We start from the raw sequence: 24,490 nt of genomic DNA, 5'->3' as shown, positions 1-24,490 counted from the left end.
ATATATTGATATATATATATATATATTGGGCAGCAAAAGAAACTCAAGTTCCGAAAAAACGAAATTTCAGAATAGTAAACAATCGCATGTTAGAAAAGATGATGGTAAAATGATGTGATGAGTCCAGGGGATGTCATGTCATACAGTGAAGTTAAACAATGAATTGTGCACGTGCATTGACAGGTGTTGGTGAAACACGCACATTGCCACTCTAAGGCATCCATTGTTCAGGACTGTGTCAGAAAAACATTCATTGTTCGCTCTGGAAGGTGGACACTTTACGCAAACGATGCCAGGACTTTCGACTGTGCAAAGAAGAATGGCCCTTGGAATGTTGCACGGGTTAGGGTTAGTTAGGACATACTAACAGCTTGGTATGTCTGCAACCGATGTTGCCAGACAATTTGGATGTCATCTCACCACCATCACACGACTTGCCCAACGTCACCGGCTGACAGGGGTCGTTGCTGATCGTCCACGTTCGGGTCGACCAAGAGTGACAACTCCTGCACAAGATCGGTTCATCCGGGTCACTCATCTAAGGAACCGTACTCGAGCAGCATCAAGAACAGCAGCCTTAGTTCAGGGACCAAGAGGGCCAGTATCCGCCGATACCATTAGAGGTCGACTATGGGATGGAGGACTCCACTGTCGACATCCATATGTTGGGCCAATATTGAGACGACAATACCGTCAATGACGTTTACAGTGGGCCCACCAATATCAACGTTGGCGAGGTGCTCAGTGGCGCCAAGTTCTCTTTTCAGATGAGTCTTGCTTCCATCTTTCACATTCTGACGGGTGTTTACATGTTTGGCATCGACGTAATGAATGTTACGCGGATTGCTGTATCATACAGGCAAACAGATGGGGGTGGTGGCAGTGTGATGGTTTGGGGAGTATTCAGTTACAACCACAGGTCACAGCTTCATGTCTTCCGACAACGTACAACTGCTGTCGTGTATAGAGATGATCTTCTTCGTCCTCATGTTGTTCCAATGTTTGCTGCACATCCTCAACTTCAGTTCTTCCAACAGTACAATGCACTTCCTCACACAGCAAGGGTGTCGATGGCATGTCTCACTCAGAACAACATCAACGTTCTTCCATGGCCGTCACTTTCCCCAGATATGGCTCCTATTGAACATGTTTGGGATGAAATTGGGTGTAGGATAGCTGCTGGGAGACATCCAACTACAGTTGCACAGTTGGAACAGAGATTGGTGTTTGAGTGGAACCACTTGCCTCAGACATTCTTCCAGACTCTTGTGAACTCTATGAGGTGACATTGCACCGCCTGTATGCAAGCCCAAGGTGGACATACATGCTCCTGAAAAGACTGACTTTTCACTGGGGTGTCTCCTCTTGGCAGGTTGTGGTAAATGTGAAAATCTTGCAATGCAATTTCAACATTCACTTTCAGCTCACAAATTGAAAGCATTTTTCATTAAATGAGTGATTAGAATCAAAATAGTTTGTCTTCTGTTTGAAACTTGACAAGACCTCGGACTTGCATTTCTTTTGCTGTTCAGTATATCTTCTTCTTCTTCTTTCGGCTGCTCCCGTTAGGGGTCGCCACAGCAGATCATCCGTTATGATCCGCATACTGATTTGGCATAGGTTTTACGCCAGATGCCCTTCCTGACGCAACCCTGGTCACCTCTTACGAGGCAGGGATAAGGATTGGGTTTCACCACGATTCCGGGCTGCTCTACACCCTCTCATAGAGTGGCCTAGCACAGAGCCCCCATCTTCAAGCAATCCTCCAACCCAAGCCTCCGAGTAGCCGGATTACAGGCGCACGCCACTACGCCCGGTTCTGTTCAATATATATATATATATATATATATATATATATATATATATATATATATATATATATATATATATATATGTATGTATGTATGTATGTATATGTATATGTATATGTATGTTCATATATATATATATTTATATATATATATATATATATATATATATATATATATATATATATATATATATATATATATATATATATATATTGTTGTGGGCCGGGGTCCGGTGGCGATAAATGACCAGTAGGTGGATCAGTGGAGTCGTCTCCCACTGAACACCCGGAATTTAGGTTGTGACTCTTGGATAAGTCCGAAAGGTCACGGGTCCTTTAGTCACTTTGTGGACCATGGTCGCCAATATTTTGACGGCGTGGGGTAGGGGTAATTGCCTAATTTCAATACACCTAATTACCCACGTCGTCTAACTACCGGGGAAAACCACACCCTCGATGGACCTCGGGCGGAACGGACCGTTTACCGAGCCCGATCTGGGTGTATACCGAGTGGGGATTACCAAGATCCGTCGGTCCAAATGAACAATTTACGGCACCAATGGCCTTACTATTTCTCAAACCCGCACCATGCTGGGTCAATGAAAGAAAACACGAACAACGAACTGGAACATTCAACACGGGGATTTATTTTACAATAGGCAATAATCGGGAAGTAAAGGGAGACACAGAGCAGAGTTATCACGAATAAGAAATGTAATGTACAATGAACAAGGCACTTAACAATTCTACTTACAGACGGGACCCACGGACACACACAAACACCCAAAAGAAACTGGACCCCGTGGGTCTTTATTCGGTAGAGCCGGGCCGGGGTACCTTCCCGCATCGTGTGGTCACACCCACTCCAAACCACCATGGTGGAACTCGAACTCTCGACCCGAAGTCCACGGCCCACGTCCCTGGCAGCTCGGCTGCCACTACCACGAGAAGCCACCGCAAAGAGCCGCAGACGATGACCGAGACCAAGCCACCACAACCGCAGATGAAGCCAATCGCCACCACGACCACAGACTAAGCCAATTTCCACCACGACCGCAGACGAAGCCAATCGCCACCAAGACCGCAGACGAAGCCAATCGCCACCAAGACCGCAGACGAAGCCAATCGCCACCACGACCTCAGACGAAGCCAATCGCCACCACGACCGCAGACGAAGCCAATCGCCACCAAGACCGCAGACGAAGCCAATCGCCACCAAGACCGCAGACGAAGCCAATCGCCACCAAGACCGCAGACGAAGCCAATCGCCACCAAGACCGCAGACGAAGCCAATCGCCACCAAGACTGCAAACGAAGCCAATCGCCACCAAGACCGCAGATGAAGCCAATTGCCACCAAGACCGCAGACGAAGCCAATCGCCACCAAGACCGCAGGCGAAGCCAATCGCCACCAAGACTGCAGACGCTCTGCAATCGCCACGATCACTCCTACTCTCTTGAGGTCGGAGCGGTTTCTTTTCTCGCCACTCGCCTCCTGATTGGATGGTTCCATCGCGCGATCCGCTGGTCGTCCCTCATTGGACTGGCCCACGGTAGGCGGGGAAACTCCCACCTTTCTGGGGTGGAGTTGGATCTGAGGCGATGGAGGCTCCGCCCATGCCTTCAGCCAAAAACACGTGGGCAATGGCGACTGGGTTGAGACAGGGACGGTGCCGTTGTTGTTGTTGTTGTTGTTGTTGTTGTTGTTATTGTAGTTGTAATAAACCTGAGTATAAAATAACTCACAGCGCACACACGAAATTCCCATTTGACAGAAGGAGGGATTCTAACTATAAACACATACTTATCGAAATAACTAAGCTAAGGTATCAAAATAACGAAATAACTAATAACTAAGGGGACTGCTGTCTGTTTGTGTGCAAAAGGCTTCCAGATTCATAACAATATATATATATATATATATATATATATATATATATATATATATATATATATATATACATACACTGGCCTGGCAGGATAGCCCAGAACTAGAGGTATGCACACTCGACTTTGAGCTGTCTAACCTGGGTTTGAATCTCAACCCGTGACCAACTGTCATCCTCTGTGACTTATCAATGTGTGTGCCATCCATCGGAAGGACCTTCAGCCAGAGGAACCGTCTGCCAGCATTGACTGTTGGTGGGCATTAAGATCCCACAAACAAATTTTCAAATTCCTGCCACCTACAGTCAAACATCAGGGCTGACCAGCAGGTTCGGGAAAGAATTGGGACAAAAACGTGACCCAGCCAACCCCACAAGAAGGTGGGAATAATTGGGCCATTAACGAAGTTGGAGATAGATTTCCAAATAAACGACATTTCAACCGTTAAACCTATTACATGATCTTGTCTGTTTACGTACCCCTACAGTATTGGTTGTAAAATTATAAACATGTAAGTTTTAAAGCTGTAAAGATGAAGGTCTGTCTGAGTTATTGTTCACAACATATTGTGGACATACCATTCTCTATCTGGCCATGCTCGGTGAAGTGCTGATAAGGTAATGAGGACGTTTGTAAGGATGTTATTAATTTTGCATCTTTTTCTTAATTTTGTTCTTCCTTCATTATCTCAACCAGATCATTGAAGCGAGTATCCCTGAGATGAGGCAATTTCCCTTAAGCTTAAAGCTTTGCGTAGTCATATGATTCCCTATTTTTATATTCCTCAGGCTATGGTATCATGTTATTATGGGAGATGACATTTTAGAACATGTAATCCAGTTGCGATCAGCGCCAAGAGGCTGCCTTGGCAAGGGAATAGGCAGCCTGGGAATGGCTTTGCTTGGACCATGTTTTTGTTGTCACACGAAGGACTGAAGACAAGTCATTTTTTTCCGTGCAAGATCGTAGCCCTCAGAAGGTGAAAAGTGACAAAGGGTGAAAAAGCAACGATCTTGACAATTAGGGAAACATTTGGACACAATGAGTTTGGGAATGAAGGAACAGGATAAGAGGAGAGAGAGAGAGAGAGAGAGAGAGAGAGAGAGAGAGAGAGAGAGAGAGAGGGAGAGGCAGAGAGAGAGAGAGAGAGACAGAGAGAGAGAGAGAGAGAGAGCGAGAGCGAGAGCGAGAGAGAGAGAGAGAGAGAGAGAGAGAGAGAGAGAGAGAGAGAGAGAGAGAGAGAGAGAGAGAGAGAGAGAGAGAGACAGAGAGAGAGAGAGAGAGAAAAAAAACACAGTAACCTGCAAGTAATACGGGACTGTCAAAATGACGTATGAATGGTAAATGAGGCCTTTCACGTGTGCGCTGTGTGTGTTGTCTCAAAAAATTTAGCAAACTCTCAAATTCCAGGCTTACTGCATATCTCCAGTTTTTATTCCTCTTTTCTCCAGTTTGTGGAATCATCTTCCTGAGGCTGTTCAATTCCACTCCTCCCTCCAGGGCTTCAAGCTGGCAGTGCACCACTATCTCATGTCAACCTCCATCCTGACACATGATTTTTTTTTCTACCCCCATTAAGTTTACCTAATCCAACCCTCTTGTCGGTTTCTGTTTCTGTGCTCTCTCTCTCTCTCTCTCTCTCTCTCTCTCTCTCTCGCTCTCGCTCTCGCTCTCGCTCTCGCTCTCGCTCTCGCTCTCGCTCTCGCTCTCGCTCTCGCTCTCCGTCTCCGTCTCCGTCTCCGTCTCCGTCTCCGTCTCCGTCTCCGTCTCCGTCTCCGTCTCCGTCTCCGTCTCCGTCTCCGTCTCCCTCTCCCTCTCTCTCTCTCTCTCTCTCTCTCTCTCTCTCTCTCTCTCTCTCTCTCTCTCTCTCTCTCTCTCTCCCCTTTTCTTTCTTCCTGTTCATTCATCCCTTGCTTGTTGTTTCGATCTGTGGTGCCACTCTCAGTTCATTGCCTTTTTTGCTCTCTGTCAACTCACTTTTCCATGAACCTAGATTTTGGACTCAAAAGGCAGTCGTTTATTGGCAAGAGTGCAGGCGTGCATGTTTTCGAGGAAAATGTTCTTTCATTTTTGTAGTAATCTTGGACAATACGTGACTTTCAACATGATATAATCCACCCCAGAATGATTGGTGCGCATGCGTAGAAACCCCTAGAAACGGTGGTGTTCGGGGCACCATAACGTACAGTATATCTTGCGCGGTAAGGATTGTTACCTAAAATGGCTCACAAAACTTCGAAAAGAGGCCAAAAATACTTGGAAAAGTACTTGAGAGAAAGGTCTGTGGCTCTGCACAACAAAAGACTTGGAGAACTTTCTCAGCTCGCCGAATGGGCAGCTGCTCATCATGCAAACTCCCCACCAGGTGGGCTGGTGCAAGGTCCTAGTGGATGAGCATGTGCTACACAATCCCCCAATGGATCACTACCAGTGAATGGACTTTGAACCTCGTGGGACTGCCTCTTGTGAACACGACTGGCTCTGTGATTTATTTAATGGACCTTTGCAATTCCATTGGAAAGGTGATGCTGTGCGTCATTAGCGAGTAACGGTAACCAACTCTTTGGCAAAGGACATCTTCGTGACATGAAAATACACAAAGCTTAAGCCAGCTGTATTTACGTCGGAGCTGGATGTACCAGGGAGATTTATCTGAGGAATATATAGGATGAAGTGGGTGCAGCAAGAATACATATCAGTCAAACAATGTTGGATAAGTCAGGGGGTGACCTCTTTGAATAATGTTATGAAGGCTAATGAAGGAACTAAATGACACAGCATCATGAGAGGTTGAGGTAGATATGGGATAGGCTGCAGACAAAGTTACAGAGAATAAAATAGTGAAGATCATGAGTTAGCAAGGGAGATGTTGGAGAGTAACCACCTTGAAAGACTGGAAGGAAGGGTGACACTATGAAAGAGCAAATGCCATGATAAGCCAATCCCAATGAATTAAAGTGTCTCAATGTATTGCTACGGTGTCTTTTTTTTTATTTTTAAAGATTGCAGCCCTTTACAAAAGGTCTTGGTTGTGGGAGAAAATTTGATTTTCTTCCTGTTCCAGCGTTCTCTCATTGCACATGGCTCCAAGCTGGTGATGCGTTCCGTGGCACAGCTCAAAGCAGCCCCGGTGGGTCAGCAGTCCCTAGGAGTACCACGACGTTTGGCAGACCCTGCAGGTGCATCTTCCAGCTCTGACTCTGATGATGCCGACGACCTGGCTGCATTGGCGCTCAGTCTGCGCACGGCCGATTCCACATCCAAACCTCAGACTCCTACTCCTCCACTGGGCCAACACTCAGAAGAGGTAGAGCATCGGGAGATTGTTGGCAGTCTCAAGAAGGAGGTTGGTCAGAATTTATTCGAAAAGTTTTTTTCTTCTAAAGTTAGCCAAGTACACATCAGCATAATTTAATATGAATAGCCATGAAAAACAACTTGGATGAAAATTGATGATTTTTACCATGAGCTTTCATCAGGTTCCACAAACTATAAACTCACAATAGACCAAGAAATAGCAATTAAAAAAAAAATCCATTTCTAAATACAGTACGTACACTTAGTTTGGAATTTGTTTTCCTAATTATATATAATTATGTATATGTATATTATGAAAAATACAAAGCCTTGGCATTTCTTGGACGAGTATGAGTACAGTATCTTGTTCATATAAAATTTTGAACGTCCCTTGTGGGCTGACTACATCTCATAAGTGCTGGCCTACCCTTTGACCTATATTGTCTGTGTCTGATTGCCATTCACACTATAAACTGTCATCCTGCTGTTTCTAGGTAGGGTGTTGCATCGTTTTTGGAGGAGGCTTTAAGCTGACGGTATTTTCTGCTATTATTCACTTAAAGATGTTTAAGATCCCAGGGTATCTTAAAAAAATATTAGGCCATTGTGTGCCAGTACCCTGGCCAAATGCTGAATTCCTGCTCTTGGGTGAAGGCTGCTTTGAGTAAGCATTCACTTGTGGATGTGTCCTTGGTTATTTTTCAGCTCTGAACATGTATGTGACTGCTTGTGAGCTGTTTTCCACCTGATAACAAGGCATATAATAATAATAATAATAATAATAATAATGACAACAACAAAATATATAATCTATGAAACTTTAAGGAAGCTCTTGTTTATTTTAGGGTTTCAAACAAGATACTACACACCTGGTGTCAGGTGGCAGTGATGAATCAATGGGAAGAGAGCTTAATGTTGAATCAAGCTTACTGGGATCAGGTCGAGGACACCGGAAACGTCTTTCACCTCGCGGATGCTCAGCCGATTCAGAACCACCATGCTCCTCATCTGATGACGACATTACTATGGCCACCCATCAACATAGTGATTCGTCATGGCAAAAGCGAAGAAGTCAACTACGCCGAGGCAGTTCAGCTGATAGTGCTCTTCCTCCTGAGACAGATGAACTGCGTGGCACAATGGAGGGAGCAAAGGCAGTGCTGCGATCCACCGCCTCATTGGACTCACCAGGTGCAACGTCCATAGTGGCAGCACATTCTGAGGAAGGTTTACGACGGAAGCAGGTGCCAGCTGGGGAAGGTGGTGGTGATGAGCATTCCCTTCGCTTGGCCCTTGTAAGACAGCAGCTGTTACGCACCAGCTCTGCCGAAAAGCTAAGTGGTCTACGTGGGCCTTTGTTAGAACATCTAGGAATTGGAGGTGAAGATCAAAATGGGTTGGCGTCTTCTGGTGGATCTCGCACAGAGATGCTGGCTTCAAGAAAACTTCATGCAGGTTGTGAAAGCAGTGGCCGTGGTAAGATAGGCCTCATGCAAACTTCACAATCACTTGATCAACCATCATTGCATTCAAAATCACGTATGCAAAAGAGTTCGTCATTCACACTGGCTGAAGAGGTGCCATCACATCGCCGTTTGGCTGGTGTGCCGCTAGAAATCCCAAACAAACAATCCTACCGAGATAACAAGAAAGAGCCATCATCACTTGCAGCAGCTCTCAGAGAGCTGGCAGAGCCCCTGGTTAAGCAAGAAGCTCATGTGGATGCCATACCACACAAGAATTCCCATGCAGAAATGAAGTTAAAGGGTGGCGTGAAGGTCTTGGCCGGAAATTGTAAATCTGCAGCAGAAACGAAGTTTCAAGAAACACCTGCACAAGGCAAAAATATCTCATCTGACCATGTGCTGAATGCTGCAGTGCATTCCAAAGAAAGTGCGACGACTCATTCCATAGACAGCTCAACTTTCCTAAAGCCAGTTGTCACCCCCATCTTGTCATCAGAGCAAGTCAGTGCTCCAGACAGTACAAAAGTTAAAATTCCCTCTTCATTTGCTGAAAACAAGGAATCACAGCCTTGTGTTTCGCAAGCTGTCCAACTTGGAGTTGAGGCAAATACACCAAAGCTGGGTGCTTCTCAGCCTTTGAGGCCTTTTAGAAGTACGGTAGCAGGAACTGTAAAGTTGTCTTCAGAAGTGAGACCTCAGGAGATGCTTCTAGTGAAACGACCTCTTGGACCAACAGTTACTCCTGAAGGTATCTGTGAAAATGAAAGGGAGGTAAATGCCGGATATTTAAAATCACAAAAGGAACAGAGCGACACCAAGAACACACGAGAAGGTTTAAAGCCAGGCAAACCTTCAGCTGCTGAGAGAAGAGAGCACAGGCAATTAGTACCAAAGGTTCCATCTGTCGATACAGCACTTCCCCCAGACAATGCACAACCACCATCCACCATCTTGCAAGCTAAACCTATGCCTGAGTTTCCTACCATTAGGAAATCGGCATCAGTTTCTCGGATTCAGAACCGGTCAGACGCCAAGCTACGGTACTTTGGCGCATCACGGGAATCGGGTGCCAGTGTGGAAACTGATTCACTTGGGAGTACAGATCTTGGCTCGGAGGCAAGTGCACCAGCGGCAGTAGGCCGAAACTTACCTTACCGTCGAGGAAGTGGAACAGTATCTCTTCCTGGTGAGGTCAAGGATTGGAAAACGTCACTGCCCAAACTTCGACACCGTACTCCTTCGGAAGAGCGAATCCTCCGCATTGTGGACATTGACTCTGAGGAAATATTTGAAGCAAAATTTAAAAAGAAGCGAGAGCCTTCCTTAAGCCGTAACCTCGGCATGACACGCAGGATGAAGTCAGAGGAACATATTGAAAGTCTTAATCATAATAAGGAAGAGGTAATTTACAGACCAAGGCAACAAGGTACACCAGTGGAAATGATACTCGATGAAGCTGAAGATAAAGAGTTCAAGGAAAGCCATTCTGATACCACAGCAGTTGAGGGAAAGCTTTCACGTAAATCATCAGCAACGTCGCTTGCTTCTGAGGTTTCGCAAGGACCAGAGAAAGAGATGACCTTAACACGCAGGCTATCAGCGAGGTTTAAAAGAACACCATCGCAGGACTCCAAGGTGAATGTAGATGTGACCAAGAAGGAGCAAACAGACAATGTAGGGAAGAAAGTGCCTTTTCTTCGCAGGGCCTCGAAAGATGACAGGATAAAAAAGGAGCAAGACGTTGAAGAAGGCAACGGCGGATGTAACCTGCGCAAAGAGTCCTCGTCACTGAGTCAGGGGATTAAAAAGAGGATCGAATCGTTGTCAATGGCACTCAGTCGCAGCAGCTCTGAAGATCGGTCAGGCCGGGAAGCTGGGCGAGCCATGAAGAGCAAGTTTGGGGCGAAAGGCGCCCCAGGGATGATTAAAAGGGCAAGCTCTGAGATTTTCATCAACAAAAAAGCTGCTGGGCCTGAGCTAACATCGAAAAGGTTGCTTAAAGCTGCACCCTTGGCTGCCTCCACGGAGTGTCTGGGCAGTGGTCCATTGGCTCGAGGTATGTCTTCATTTGCAGCCTGATTAACATACATGATTACATCAAAGGCCAATACTGTGAAAACCTTAATCGGCAAAATAATCGGCAAAAGTTCAATGTGTTGATCAATTTTGCATGTTTTCTTATTTGGAACTGGTGTGTGCGCATGCTTTCACTGTTTCCGAGTAAAGGAAACACAAATGTGATACTATGAAACACCTTTAATGTCACATATGTGTTTGTGGATCCACTGCTTGCTATAAAACATATATGACATCATACATTTTAGTCAGTGGTGGACATGACATTACAGTTTCCATAAAAACTCGTGGAAAATTGCTGCTCAATTGTATAATTTTATTATCTCCATGCTTTCGGAAAAATATTTTAATCGGTTTCGTCTGTCTGTCTGTCTGTCCGTCCGTCACACTATCTCCTCCGAAACAGTTGTGAAAAAATTCATCAAACTTGGTAGTTATGATCACCACATGGCAAGAACGTGCGAGAGCAGCATCATTTTTGGCCCCACCCTTGCAGCGGTGTCAAAAAGTCAAATCCCCAAAAATGCAATTACAGGCACATTTTTGAAACATTTTAAAATGAAACTTTGTATATGTGCATGGCTCACAAAGTGGGTATGCCGTGGTATGTTTGTGGGAAATTCCACCTACAACTTTTATGAGGTATTTAGACAAACCATCAATGGTCAGAAATGAAAGTGGACATCTTGGGGAACCTGTAGAAACCGGCAATATCTTACTCTCCATTTCCCTGTTTTATTAAAGATGAATTAAAGCAACAGAATATGGGTATATTTTAACCTTAGAAATGTTAGTTTGATTGGTAAATTTTTTTTATTCTACTGTACGTTTCTTATGTGACAGTTATTTTGAGTGTGGTGACTCAGAATGTGAACTTTGGTGTCTCTTTTATGTTTTGATGATGTTCTGTCTCCCTATTCGGGTTTTCTGGCATCTACCCTATCTGATGAAATAATGGATTCGTACATAACGCTTCGTGTCCACTGCATCGAGATAAATAAGGAGTCCAGTGTTGATAATGTTTCTTATGATTTTTTATTCCAAATCTCCCTTAATTTCTTGGAAATATGACAGAGTCTAACGTCAGAAAAATATAGATCAAAATTGTGATCAGAAAAATAAAATTCGGACCGCAAGTAATCCCGTCTTGATTTTCGTGTCAGTCCCGTTATGTACGAATCATCATCTCTCATCGGACGCAAATAACGCTAGCATTAGAAAACCTTGCCGTCTTGCAAACTTCCCCGATTGATGGATATAATAGGCACTTGCAAACGTGTCAGCACATTTCCATTCGCCGTCGAGCGCAGCGTTTGTCTTCGTGTCCGTGTCTTTGCGAGAGCCGTAATGTACGAATCCAGCGTGAGGACGCCGAGCCGAATGAGGTGACTCGCATTTGTCTGATAATTCTTCATTTTAACCAACGCTAGAATTTTTTTGGTGCTTCGTGAGGATCCGAGAGGTAAGAATTATGTTTTTCTTTTCATGTTTAAAGTGATTATTTTCAAAAGTTCGAAAGAAATATTCAATTTTCACGTTATTTTTTGCTTACAAGTGTGGCTTTCTTTGCTACTGGACTCGTCTGTGTTTTCTTCGTAATTTATAACATCGGACTCTCTCAAAATGTGGTTTTTTTTCTTTTTCCTGTCACATATTGAGCCTGTTTAAAAAGGCAGAGTAAAAATTATCTGTTTCTTATCCCAAAATATAATATTTACGTTGTTTTTTTTCATCTGATTCCGTACATAATGCTGACGCCAAGCTCGAAATTTGAACGGGTATTTACAGTGTTGTATATATTCAGTGGTAACTTTAAAACCGGACGTGCTGCAGGTCTAAAATTTTAGATTTAGCTATTTGAATACATGCAGATTAACATAATGGGCTGCATTTCATGTTTCCCTAAACTTTTTTTTTGCCCTTTGTGTAACAGTATGTGTACCCACTTTGTGAGCCATGCACATATGCAATCAACATTGAGGGATACATCGAATATGTAACGATTTTCTTTTGGATTTTGACCCCTGGTTTATGCTCTAGAAGTGGGGGACTTGTGGTTGCAGGAGTCAGAACGGGGGGAAAAAAACTTTAACTCAAAATTTGATATTGGGTCATTACTGGTAGAACTTTTTGCGATCTTTCAACTTTGCTTGATGTTGGAAGCGTGGGGATTTGCAATGGCGTGCAATTTACTTTGCTCAAGTTCATGTTTTATTCTTGTAAACGAGTATTTTCATCAAAGGATGTAAAGTGAACAAAAAAATGACGAGGATAACATGTGATTTTGTAATTCTCAGTTTTTGAAATATATATTTTTAATAACTCAGATTATAAGCACTTGGTGACCTATTCAACCTGTTTTTCACCACTGACAATTTTATTTTTAATTTGGGGATGATGGAAGGATACGGACAACCAAATGTGTTTTTGTCTCGCAAATTACTAGCTGAGCCTGAGAAACGGTCTATTTGGAATCGCTGGGAGATTGGTCGAGGCAAGAAAGCCAAAGAACCCTTAGGAACATCTTCCTCCAGTAACAATCAAGAAAAAGCTGCCACATCTGAGCCCTCAACTCAAACCACAGCAGGTAGGTTCTCGGAGGTTACAGGGATATGACTGTAGAAAGCAGTCACTTGCTCAATGCAGGGATTGAGGAGATTTGTTAAACGATTCCTTTTCTATCATCTTTCACTTTATTATTTGAATTTTGAGAAGCTAACGCAGTCTTCAATGTCTTTTATTTCCTCGAAGGTGTGAAACCGAAGTTCAACCTGGAACTGAAAGACGAGGTGATTGTTGAGGGGCAGCCATTTACCCTGCATTGCCTCCCCGAAGGAAACTCTCTATTAAGCATCCGTTGGTTCAAAGGCATGTGAGCTCATTGGCATCCTTTACATTCACACTTTGGGGACAGCGATGAGATACTTTGTGTCCTGTATGTGTCCAATTTGTTTTAAAAAGTAGCAATAATTTTTTTTATGCCCAAAATAGTCAAATCAGGAATTTAATCCATCCGTCCATTGGGATCATACTCTGTGCAGAGCATTGGTGCTGCCTAAGGAGTCTCCTTGGCTATTAGGCACAATCCTGGACAGGTCACCACTCCAACACAGGATACCAGCAAGCTGGCACTCATTTTGCCAACCTCAGAAGGATGACAGGCAGAGTCAACCCCACCTGGCATTAATTCAATAGACGAGTGGGATTTGAACTCAGGATCCTAGGATCCCAAGCCCACCACCCGAACCATTAAGCCAACACCAGGCATGCTGTTTCTGGTGTATGTTCCCCCTCCATCCCCTCCCTTACCTCAAACGGCCCCACTGCTGACACTGCACGGAAAAAGGATGAATGCCTAATCTCCGTGTTTGCATCTAAATCTTGTGTCCCAAACCCATTGCTTTATGTACCCACATTACCCCGTCACACCTAGCTGTTCCTGGACTCTGTGTCCTTTTCTCCTGACAAAGTGAAGAACTTCCTGTCAAACCTCAACTCTGATTCTGCAACTGGTCCAGACGGCATCAGCCCACGTGTCCTAAAAACCTGCTCCTCTCCTCTTGCTTACCCTCTCTCTGTTCTATTCACCCTCTCATTTGCTCAAGGTCATCTACCATCTGCTTGGAAATCAGCAAACATTACTGCCCTGCATAAAAAAGGTGCAAAAACAGATCCCTGCAACTACAGACCAATCAGCCTTCTGCCAATCATCAGCAAAGTTATGGAATCCATCATCGCTTCTGAAATCAAATCCTTCCTCTTCTCCAATGGCCTGATTTCCAATCATCAATTTGGATTCAGATCAGGTCACTCTACCCTGGACTTGTTGCTCCTGTTTTCCCAACAATGGATGGAGGTCCTTGATGCCAGGCAGGAGATCAGAGCAGGAATTTAATCATTGCTTTCTTCTTCAAACTTGAATACTACTTGGTGCCTAATAGCCTTGATGCTACCATGTTTAGAATTTATTGAGAACAATCAGATTTACCCAGTGTTGCACAGGAAGAGAAACGTGAATAAGTAACATTTTGTCGCCAAAAGAAATTTGGAAATTGTAATGCCCTCTACCACCACCGGTGGCACTACACGGTACTCATTTACATCGAGAATTTACTCCCCCTCCCACTCCCCTCCTCCATGCCCTCGCGTGAGGCCACAGCCTCATAACCTATGTTACCCCCCACACAAAAGTTGAATTTGTACCCGGAGTTTGGAGTTTGTAACTTAAAAGATGTGGCCTTGCATAGAACACATACAAAGAAACAAAGAGATAACAATTTGGTTGCTGGTTTGCATTTTGCCTCGGCAAAAGCTTTGTGGCTACATTTCTCATGAAAAGATGTTGCTTTGGAGGCAACAATGTTAAAAATGCGAGACATGTACAAGACATTTTGTATACAATTTGTATACAATAGATTGTGTACAATCACCCCTGTTGGTGAAGACTAAGACTCGTGCACACCTTGTGTTCACATTTCATTATTTACACCTCCTTTCCCACTCCCTAGTAATTCATCAGAAAGGTCCTTCCACCTGTAATGACCACCTGCCTGCCTTGCAGATAAAAAGCCACTGTCAAGTGACGGTCACATTAAGACATCAAGCGGAGCGGATGGCCGGCATATTCTCACTGCTCTCAAAGCCACGAAGAAGGATGTGGGGACTTATGAGTGTGTTGCATCAAACAGTGTGGGAACGGAGTCATCATCTTGTCGTGTGTGTTTGGCTCGTAAGTGCCTTATTTGCCAAATTGGCCAAAACATGCTGATAACTTACCTTGCGTTCAGACGTGCTTCTTTTTGTTCCGATATACATATAACTCCCTCCAAAGCTGGGGATGCCATTCCAGATGTGCCTCGTTTAACTTGTTCATTGTTACCCACACTGTTATGGAGGTTATGTTTTCACCCCTGTCTGTTTGTTGGGTGGTCGCTGCTAGACTACCCTTATTCTCAGTTTTTCCGTCTGTCTGTATGTTTGTTTGTATGTAATGGACAATTCTGGAGGCCAGAGGAGTCAACCGATTTTGATGAAACTTGACAGGATCTAGTTGTATGCTTTTGAGCACCGTTGCTATGGACGCCACCGTTGCCTAGCAACGGGACTTTGAAATTTTTGGAAAATCCTAAAACATTTATTTTTTCGAAAATGCGCACTATAATCGCACTATAATCTATAATCGCACTATAAGTGCGCTTTTATGCGCACTATAATCAACCTCTTTGTCAAAAAATTTCAGCCCAATCCGTCAAAAACTGTATGATGCAATTATGTAACTAGTATGCAATTATGTAGCGACCACCCATGTCGCCGACCGGCTTGTTTGTACGTTTGTCTGCCTGTGAGCAGGATATATCAAAAAATTGGGGATGGATTTGGACAAAATTTTGTGAACAGGTTGAATATGCAGCGAGGACGAATTGATTCGATTTTCGTGAAGATCCGGATCCTGATACTGGAGTTTTGTTCTTTTTGTCGCCATTGAGAGTTATGACAATGGTGACGAGTTATGAGTTATGACACGAGTTATGACAAAACTAGGTGGATGAGTTGGTTCGGTGACAAGAACAAACCGATTAGATTTTGGTTTCGGTCCCGATACATATCCAGCCTATCAGTGGACACATAACGTAAACTGGTCAGCCTGTTCGAGGTTTGCGTTCCATCGAGTGCCATTTTAGTTGTCCCATGTGTCCATTCCCATGTATTGTCATGCACGTATTTTGTGCTCTGTCATTTCCAGTTGTACTGTACAGATTTTGAGGGTGTAAGCACATGTACAGTGGGGAGAACAAGTATTTGATACACTGCCGATTTTGCAGGTTTTACCAATTACAAAGCACGCAGAGGTCTGTAATTTTTATCATAGGTAGACTTCAACTGTGAAAGACGGAATCTAAAACAAAAATCCTGAAAATCAAAATGTATGATTTTTAAATAATTAATTTGCATTTTATTGCATGAAATAAGTATTTGATACATCAGAAAAACAGAACTTAATGTTTGGTACAGAAACCATTGTTTGCAATTACGGAGATCAGACGTTTCCTGAAGTTCTTAACCAGGTTTGCACAGACTGGAGCAGGGATTTTGGCTCACTCCTCCATACAGATCTTCTCCAGATCCTTCAGGTTTCGGGGCTGTCGCTGGGCAACACAGACTTTCAGCTCCCTCCAAAGATTTTCTCTTGGGTTCAGGTCTGGTGACTGGCTCGGCCACTCCAGGACCTTGAGATGCTTCTTACGGAGCCACTCCTTAGTTGCCCTGGCTGTGTGTTTCGGGTCGTTGTCATGCTGGAAGACCCAGCCACGCCCCATCTTCAATGCTCTTGTTGAGGGAAGGAGGTTGTTGGCCAAGATCTCGCGATACATGGCCCCATCCATCCTCCCCTCAATACGGTGCAGTCGTCCTGTCACCTTTGCAGAAAAGCATCCCCAAAGAATGATGTTTCCACCTCCATGCTTCACGGTTGGGATGGTGTTCTTGGGGTTGTACTCATCCTTCTTCTTCCTCCAAACACAGCGAGTGGAGTTTAAATCAAAAAGCTCTATTTTGGTCTCATCAGACCACAGGACCTTCTCCCATTCCTCCTCTGGATCATCCAGATGGTCATTGGCAAACTTCAGACAGGCCTGGACATACGCTAGCTTGAGTAGAGGGACCTTGCGTGCGCTGCAGGATTTTAATCCATGACGGCGTAGTGTGTTACTTATGGTTTTCTTTGATACTGTGGTCCCAGCTCTCCTCAGGTCATTGACCAGGTCCTGCCGTGTAGTTCTGGGCTGATCCCTCACCTTTCTCATGATCATTGAGGCTCCATGAGGTGAGATCTTGCATGGAGCCCCAGACCGAGGGAGATTGACTGTTATCTTGAACTTCTTCCATTTTCTAATAATTGCACCAACAGTTGTTGCCTTCTCACCAAGCTGCTTGCCTATTGTCCTGTGGCCCATCCCAGCCTTGTGCAAGTCTACAATTTTGTCCCTGATGTCCTTAGACAGCTCTCTGGTCTTGCCCATTGTGGAGAAGTTAGAGTCTGATTGATTGAGTGTGGACAGCTGTCTTTTATGCAGATAACGAGTTCAAACAGGTGCAGTTAATTCAGGTAATGAGTGGAGAATGGGAGGGCTTCTTAAAGACAAAACTAACAGGTCTGTGAGAGCCGGAATTATTACTGGTTGGTAGGTGATCAAATACTTATTTCATGCAATAAAATGCAAATTAATTATTTAAAAATCATACATTTTGATTTTCAGGATTTTTGTTTTAGATTCCGTCTTACACAGTTGAAGTGTACCTATGATAAAAACTACAGACCTCTACGTGCTTTGTAAGTGGGAAAACCTGCAAAATCGGCAGTGTATCAAATACTTGTTCTCCCCACTGTATGTGTGTGGGTCACAGCCATTCTTTTCCTCTTCTCTTTCCTCCCACTGCTTGTTATGCCTCCCCCTTTAGAATAGGAGGAGGCTTATACCTGTTGTAGGGTTTCTTTCGACAATTAGTGCCCACAATTTTGAATGGCACTGCACAGTTTCTTATACCCATTTTTCTTTCTGACAATCTCCGAGCTGTATTTTGGAGCCAGATAGGACTCTCAGAATGAAATTTTACATCAATAATTGGAATTTAAAAAATATGCAGGATTGACATAATTTTTTGACCTTGACCTAATTTTAAGGTCATGACCTAATTATTATAAATGTTTCCTTTTTTTATCCATAACTAGACTAATTCTTGCAAATCGAAATTAAGTTGACCTCTCTAGATAGTCTCGAGTAAGGCACATTTACACTTAATTTACATCATACCCCTCCGGGTTAAAAAGATCAGGGAGGGTCAACTGGCAGTCTGAAAAAATAAGGTTTTTTTTAATTTTAATTTTAATTTTTTGTCATCGCTCAATTTTGCCAATACAGAATCTTAAAGACTGCTTTGCCATCGAAGGTGTTCATGCATTGTAATGGTGTACCTGCACTAAAGTTGTGCATCCGATATTTGATTGGTGCTCTTGACCTACTTTTTTTGGATTGTGACCGAATTAACAAAAAAACACCTTCTTGATCATAACTTGAATAATTTTCCTCCGATTTTCATGATGGTGCAGTGTATGGATAGATTTTAAATGGGGGCACATTTTCTTCATTTATACTCTATTCTTAAATGTTGATGGTCAAGGTCATATGGCAGTCGAAAAAAACATATGGCCATCATTGAATCGCAGACGCCAGGGGAGGCTTATCCTTGGCGATCGCTTTGTGACCAGTTGCTCCACTGGCTCACTGCCTCTTCCACCTTGTTCTTTTGTGAACGAGACTTTGTATAATAAAAACAAACTTCAGCCAATGAATTGACATGTTAGAAAGAGATTTAGAATGGCATGCGTCTGTCTGCATGTCTAGTTCACTGGGAAGGTGAACTGTGTTCTTACAGAATCCGAATTCAAAGTCTATATTCAGCTTTGCCGTTGGTAGCACATTTGTACATCTTTTTCAGTCTTCTCTTAAGCAGTGTGTTTATTTCTGGATGAGTGCCCAGATATCCTTTCACCCTTCTTTAATCCTATCGGCCTTTCATTGGGCACTTTAGTACTATGTTGTAAGCTTGCTCCATGCAAGAGGACGGAATACCTTGAACCTTTTAAAAATTTTTTTCATCTTTAGCATGTGTGCCAGCCACCTCTAAATTTTACTCATGCAGTCATCGATGTTCATGTTGTATTGAAAATTACTGGATTGGTTCAGGAAAATTTAAATTTAAATCAACGAAGGTAAAATGTAGATTCAGAAAATGAAGGGAAGCGTGAGTACGGGAGGGAGAAAGGAGAGTAAGGATGTGAGGAAGGAGTGGAGAGAGTCGTAAAGAGAGTTAGGAAGGAAGCGTAAGGGAGAGGATAGGAATTTATGTGGCATACAAGGAAAGAGTGCAGGATGAACAATTCCACCATTGTTTTTGCAGTGCATTAAATATATCTGGGAAGGCAATGGCAAACCACCCAATGTAACCCTTGCCAAGAAATTGCTTTGGAAGCATTGACACTCTGTAACAGAGTATGGCACATCAAAATCTGAATTTAGTATACAGTATATTTATGACCTCAAATAGTTACACTTCATCACTGATAAGGAAGAGCATTTTGCCACTTGGGTACAAGTGACGTCATTTGAGTTTTAAACCCAGAAGAATTGCTCGATGCAGAGTGGGGAATCATTGCTCGAGATTGCCCTGCTTATAGGGGCAACCTTTTACGTGTGTGTGTGTGTGTGTGTGTGTATGTGTGTGTGTGTGTGTGTGTGTGTGTGTGTATGTGTGTGTGTGTTCGGTACCATTGGTTTTATGAAGATGAAGGCTGCAGAGGGTGCTTTAGGATAGGGAGGTTAAGAGTTTTATCAGAATCTGCAGAGAATGGTTAGTCACGGAGTCCTTTGGTGTATGGAGGCCAAGAGGTGTGCGTTCTGTGAATTGGGCATGGAAATGTTACTTTTATTAGCAAGGGATGAGGACCTGTGGAATTACTGCATCAATGGTGCGTTTAAATTGACTTGAAACTCAGCAATGGTTACATGGTTGTGTGTTATTTGGATTGGTGGTTTCAGTAGTTACCACGACCTTCCTTTGTACGGAGGTTCTGCAGTAAACTACCCAAATCGTTTTCGGTCTGTTTCGTCGTTCAGTGAAGTTTGTTGAGAAGCCGACCTCTTCAAGTCCCCTAACTTATGGACCTAACTATTTGTGGAGTCTGTTCCTTCAGTCCTCGGGGGTTACATTGTTATAATTGTTCTTTAATGACTCGTAGTGACTCATGAGCTTGAACATGATCCTCAGCAGCTTGCTTGGATTCAAAATCAGCATGTTTGCTTACCAACAAGCTGCAAAGTTATCATAGTGGATTGTATTTTCAATTTATTTAGAATTGCTCCTGAGTTGGCAGGGCTGCCTAGAGTTCCGCACACTCATCTCTTGGCTGTCGAACCTGGGTTCGAATCTTGACCCAGCTATAAACTCTCATACTGGTGTTTCACAGGTATTGTGATTCATCAATGTGTGTGTCGTCCCTCAGATAGACATTAAACTGGGCATGCTGTCTGCAAGAATTAGTTGGTGGACATGAAAGATGCCACGGTTTCCTTTGTGAAAATTAGGCGAGCTGTCGCCGGCACCTTCAACAAATTATAAATTCCTACACATTCGGTCAAATATCCTGCATCATTCATTGTTGTAACCGCAGCCAATCCAAGAAACTGCTTTGGTAGAAGACACTCTGCATGGAACATAATGCATGACATTGCTCCTCTGTTGATAATATTGACCCTATAATGACAATGTCGAGGTGAATTGACCTCACCATCCATCTGCCATTCAGGTACATATTTAACTCTGCATATGTATCCTTCTCTCCCAGAGCTTCCTGGAAGGCCAAAACAACCAGAGGTTCCACGGGTGTGTAAGGAAGGAGCGCTCGTCGTGTGGAAGGCTGCGGAGTCTCAAGGGCATGTTACCTACACATTGGAAGCAAAGAAATTGGGTGATGACTCAAAATACTTTACCTGATGGGTTGTTTGAAAGAAGATATATGAAACCCGATGTATATTTGTCACAATATTATGCTGATGTGCAAGGAACAATATATTTTCATTTTATAAGATCAAGCTGTCATGAGGCATTGGTGTTTATAACTAGTTTATGAAACGAACTTGAAGTGCAGCAAATGCAGGAAAATCCATCACATCCCTGGGCCTAATCTTTCATAGTGCCTTGTGCAGGTGTCGACTCTTGGGCGGTTGTGGCTGCTGACTTGGAAGATCCTTACCATAATGTAACCCGGCTGACCCCTGGCGGCATCTATAAGTTCCGTGTGAGTTGTGTCAACAAAGCTGGCCAGGGTCAGGCCAGCTTGTCTTCAAGTAAAGTAACTATCCCAGGTGGGCAACACATCTTGGCGATACAACTGATGGAAATTATTGTCTCAGGGTCAGACTTCATTCATGTAATATCCAGGTACTGATGTGGTACCAGGTGCTGATGGAAGCGATGGTGGGAAAACAGTCAGCTCAACTGACCAAGCTTCTGGACCTCAGCAGGGGTCGGTCCAGAAACCGTACACCTTCTTGGAAGAGAGGGCAAGGTAATACTTTTTCAAAGTCATAGTCACTCGAAATTCCTAACCGTGTAATTGACCTTGTTACCTGTTACAATAACGTAGGGGGCTGGCAAAACAGACAATAGATATGTACATTCACCGTTGATCTGGATAACCTGAGTTGGAATCTTGGTCCAGCTACGAACTGTCACCCTGGTGTTTCACATGTAGAGCGAGGCATCGATGTGCGTGCCATCCATTTGAAGGACATTAAGCCATCGGACCCGTCTACCAGCCAGCACTGATCATGGGTGGATGTTAAAGATACCAGTGTCATTTACAAAGAGTAAGCGAGTTATCACCGACACTGGCTAAGTTCCAAATTCCATCCTTCACTGACTGCTGGGGTGGCAATGATAAACGAACCAGCATAACCAAGGCCAAACACTGTCAAGAGTACGGTACATTTGATTGATTCACAAGAATGTAGACGGATAACTTTGCTCGCAACTGACACTCAAGGAAACTACTGCAGTGGAAAAAGCCACTTGTGTCCATCCACCACACAATCAGTTTTAACTTGAACACGGGTTGACAAACTCCTCTTACATGCCATATCACTACAGCCTTAAAAATTCAGCTTCTTTTTCCTTTTGGAACATCTACTAAACTGGTAATTAAATATGATTCCGTCTCATGGGAGAGCAGCTGTTGCTAAAAGTAGTTTATTGGGCAGGAATACACTGGTTGTTTGTCCTCGTCTTTCCAACGGAACTCTGAAGTAGAAATTAAGAAGTTTGTTCAGGTTCCAAAAGACAACGGCCTATTCTTTCCGAAAGGTGTCATGAGATCTTTAATATCCCATGCGGATATTGTGTTCCAATGTGCCATGTGATGATAACACTTCCTGGTGCATTGCTGGGCATGCTTTATAAAGTTATGGCAACGCTCAAGGTATGCGAGAAGCTTGTTTCAGCAGAAGTTTGTGAAACAAATGGCCCGACGAATTGAAACAACATAAAATGTCGTTGTAAAGTTTGTAAAACCCAGTATTTGAGAAAGCTGTGTGCTGTTTCTCTTTCACCAATATATGAACATGATTGCATATGCCATAAAAACTAACACAACCCCTGATGAGTATACTACTACAACTACTACTTATAGTATATCATTGTTATTGCTTTACTCATTAATTTTGCCATACAGAGGTCGCTTCGGAGTGATCAGGGAATGCAGGGAAAACTCGACGGGAAAGGTTTTTACAGCCAAAGTGGTGCTTTACACTCCGGAAGGCAAGATGGCAGCGCTGCGTGAATACGAAGTGCTGAAGGCGCTCAGGCACCCCGCAATCCTGGCATTGCACGAGGCCTACGTGACACCACAATACCTGGTACTCATAACGGAACGCTGTCCGGGAAAAGAGCTCCTCTACAAACTCATTGAGATGTAAGTGGGAGTGAAGGAGCAATGTTTGAAAATGGAGGCTGTGTTTATTCTTTCACAAATTATTAAACATTTTCCTAATAGTTGAAAAGTTATTAATGTTTTCATTGAAAAGATATTGATGCATAGACTCGTACAAGTACTGCACAGTTATTTAAATGTTTTTCAAAAACTTGTTTTTAAAGGATAAAATAGAGTGCTAATTCAACAACTGCAGGTATGTGTAATTGGTACTTATAATGAAACATTTTGGTGGAGATATATATATATATATAAAGCCTGGTGTTGGCATAGTGGTTAGAATAGCAGCTTGGGATCCAAAAGGTCCTGAGTTCAAGCCCCGTTGGCCGCTTGAATTAATACACACCAGGGGATTGACTCAGCCTATCATCCTTCCGAGGTCGGCGAAATGAGTACCTGTGTACTGGTCCCGGTGTATGCCCCGTTTAGTATAGGTGTAACATATCCCTGTGTGTCATAAGCGGCGACCAGGGTTGCGTCAGGAAGGGCATCCGGCGTAAAAACTAAGCCAAATCACTATGCGGATCATACGGATAATCCGCTGTGGCGACCCCTAACGGGAGCAGCCGAAAGAAGAAGAGATATATATATATATATATATATATATATATATATATATATATATATATATATATATATATATATATATATATATATATATATATATACATATACTTCTTTTAAAATCCCACATGCATGTGCAGTAAATGTTAACACCAAATGACAGTCATCATAACATAATTATGGATTTGCCATCACCGATGAGAAATAACTTACCAGGAGCTTATCTCATCTGCATAGCAGCAAGTGATTTCCAGTGAACTGGAATTTCATTGATTAACCTTGTTTAATCCAAAAACATCCTCTCCCCAATCCTTCCTTTTCCCTGTGTGCACCTGATCGAGCACCCCCTCTCCCACTCCCTCTCACTCCTTTTTAAGCACATGTAAAAAATAGCTGTGCCTTTTTGTTGCAATAATACTAAGTCTGGTGATGTGTATATATATATATATATATATATATATATATATATATATATATATATATATATATATACACATACCATTCATTTTATATTATTTATTTTTCATTACACATGTCCAGTTAAGTTTGTTTGTCAGAGAGCAGGTATTGTTGGCCCAACTCTTTCCTGATATGGCTGGCCAAGGCTGATATACGACTGGAACTGATTAGGCGAGTAATTTGTAATTGTTCAGGGTCCCCGCGATACCTCACCAATTCTTCATTAAAAGACACTGTCGGGTCTTTAACGTCCACCAGCAATCAAAGCGAGCAAACGGGATACCAGTTTAACGTCCGTCTGAGGGACATGCATTTTTTTGATGTAATGCTTTGTCTGTTATAACCCTGCACACGAAACGCAAAGCAGGTTTAAGCAATTGGTTCACT

The 24,490-nt window shown here is 43.2% G+C and overlaps 1 protein-coding gene across 3 annotated transcripts in view; it reads left to right on the top strand.

Annotated features, from left to right (window-relative positions):
• LOC147021521 (striated muscle-specific serine/threonine-protein kinase-like) overlaps positions 1 to 24,490 on the top strand; it is a 178,242-nt gene that overhangs the window by 136,698 nt on the left and 17,054 nt on the right. For 2 of the 3 annotated variants that reach the window (XM_085891534.1, XM_085891532.1), the window contains 9 exons: positions 6,762 to 7,043; positions 7,840 to 10,516; positions 12,983 to 13,123; positions 13,288 to 13,404; positions 15,098 to 15,265; positions 20,939 to 21,061; positions 21,300 to 21,458; positions 21,535 to 21,661; positions 22,823 to 23,062. In XM_085891534.1, the coding sequence (XP_085747660.1) occupies positions 6,762 to 7,043; positions 7,840 to 10,516; positions 12,983 to 13,123; positions 13,288 to 13,404; positions 15,098 to 15,265; positions 20,939 to 21,061; positions 21,300 to 21,458; positions 21,535 to 21,661; positions 22,823 to 23,062 (4,034 nt within the window). The remainder of the gene's footprint in view (positions 1 to 6,761; positions 7,044 to 7,839; positions 10,517 to 12,982; positions 13,124 to 13,287; positions 13,405 to 15,097; positions 15,266 to 20,938; positions 21,062 to 21,299; positions 21,459 to 21,534; positions 21,662 to 22,822; positions 23,063 to 24,490) is intronic. The other variant, XM_085891533.1, reaches the window with a different exon arrangement.

The sequence above is a fragment of the Eptatretus burgeri genome, chromosome 8 (assembly GCF_056783735.1).
Source record: "Eptatretus burgeri isolate ZD-2024b chromosome 8, Ebu_testis_v1, whole genome shotgun sequence".
Classification (NCBI taxonomy): domain Eukaryota; kingdom Metazoa; phylum Chordata; class Myxini; order Myxiniformes; family Myxinidae; genus Eptatretus; species Eptatretus burgeri.
Note: the sequence above shows the minus strand (reverse complement) of the source record. Positions and strands in the feature narration are given on the sequence as shown.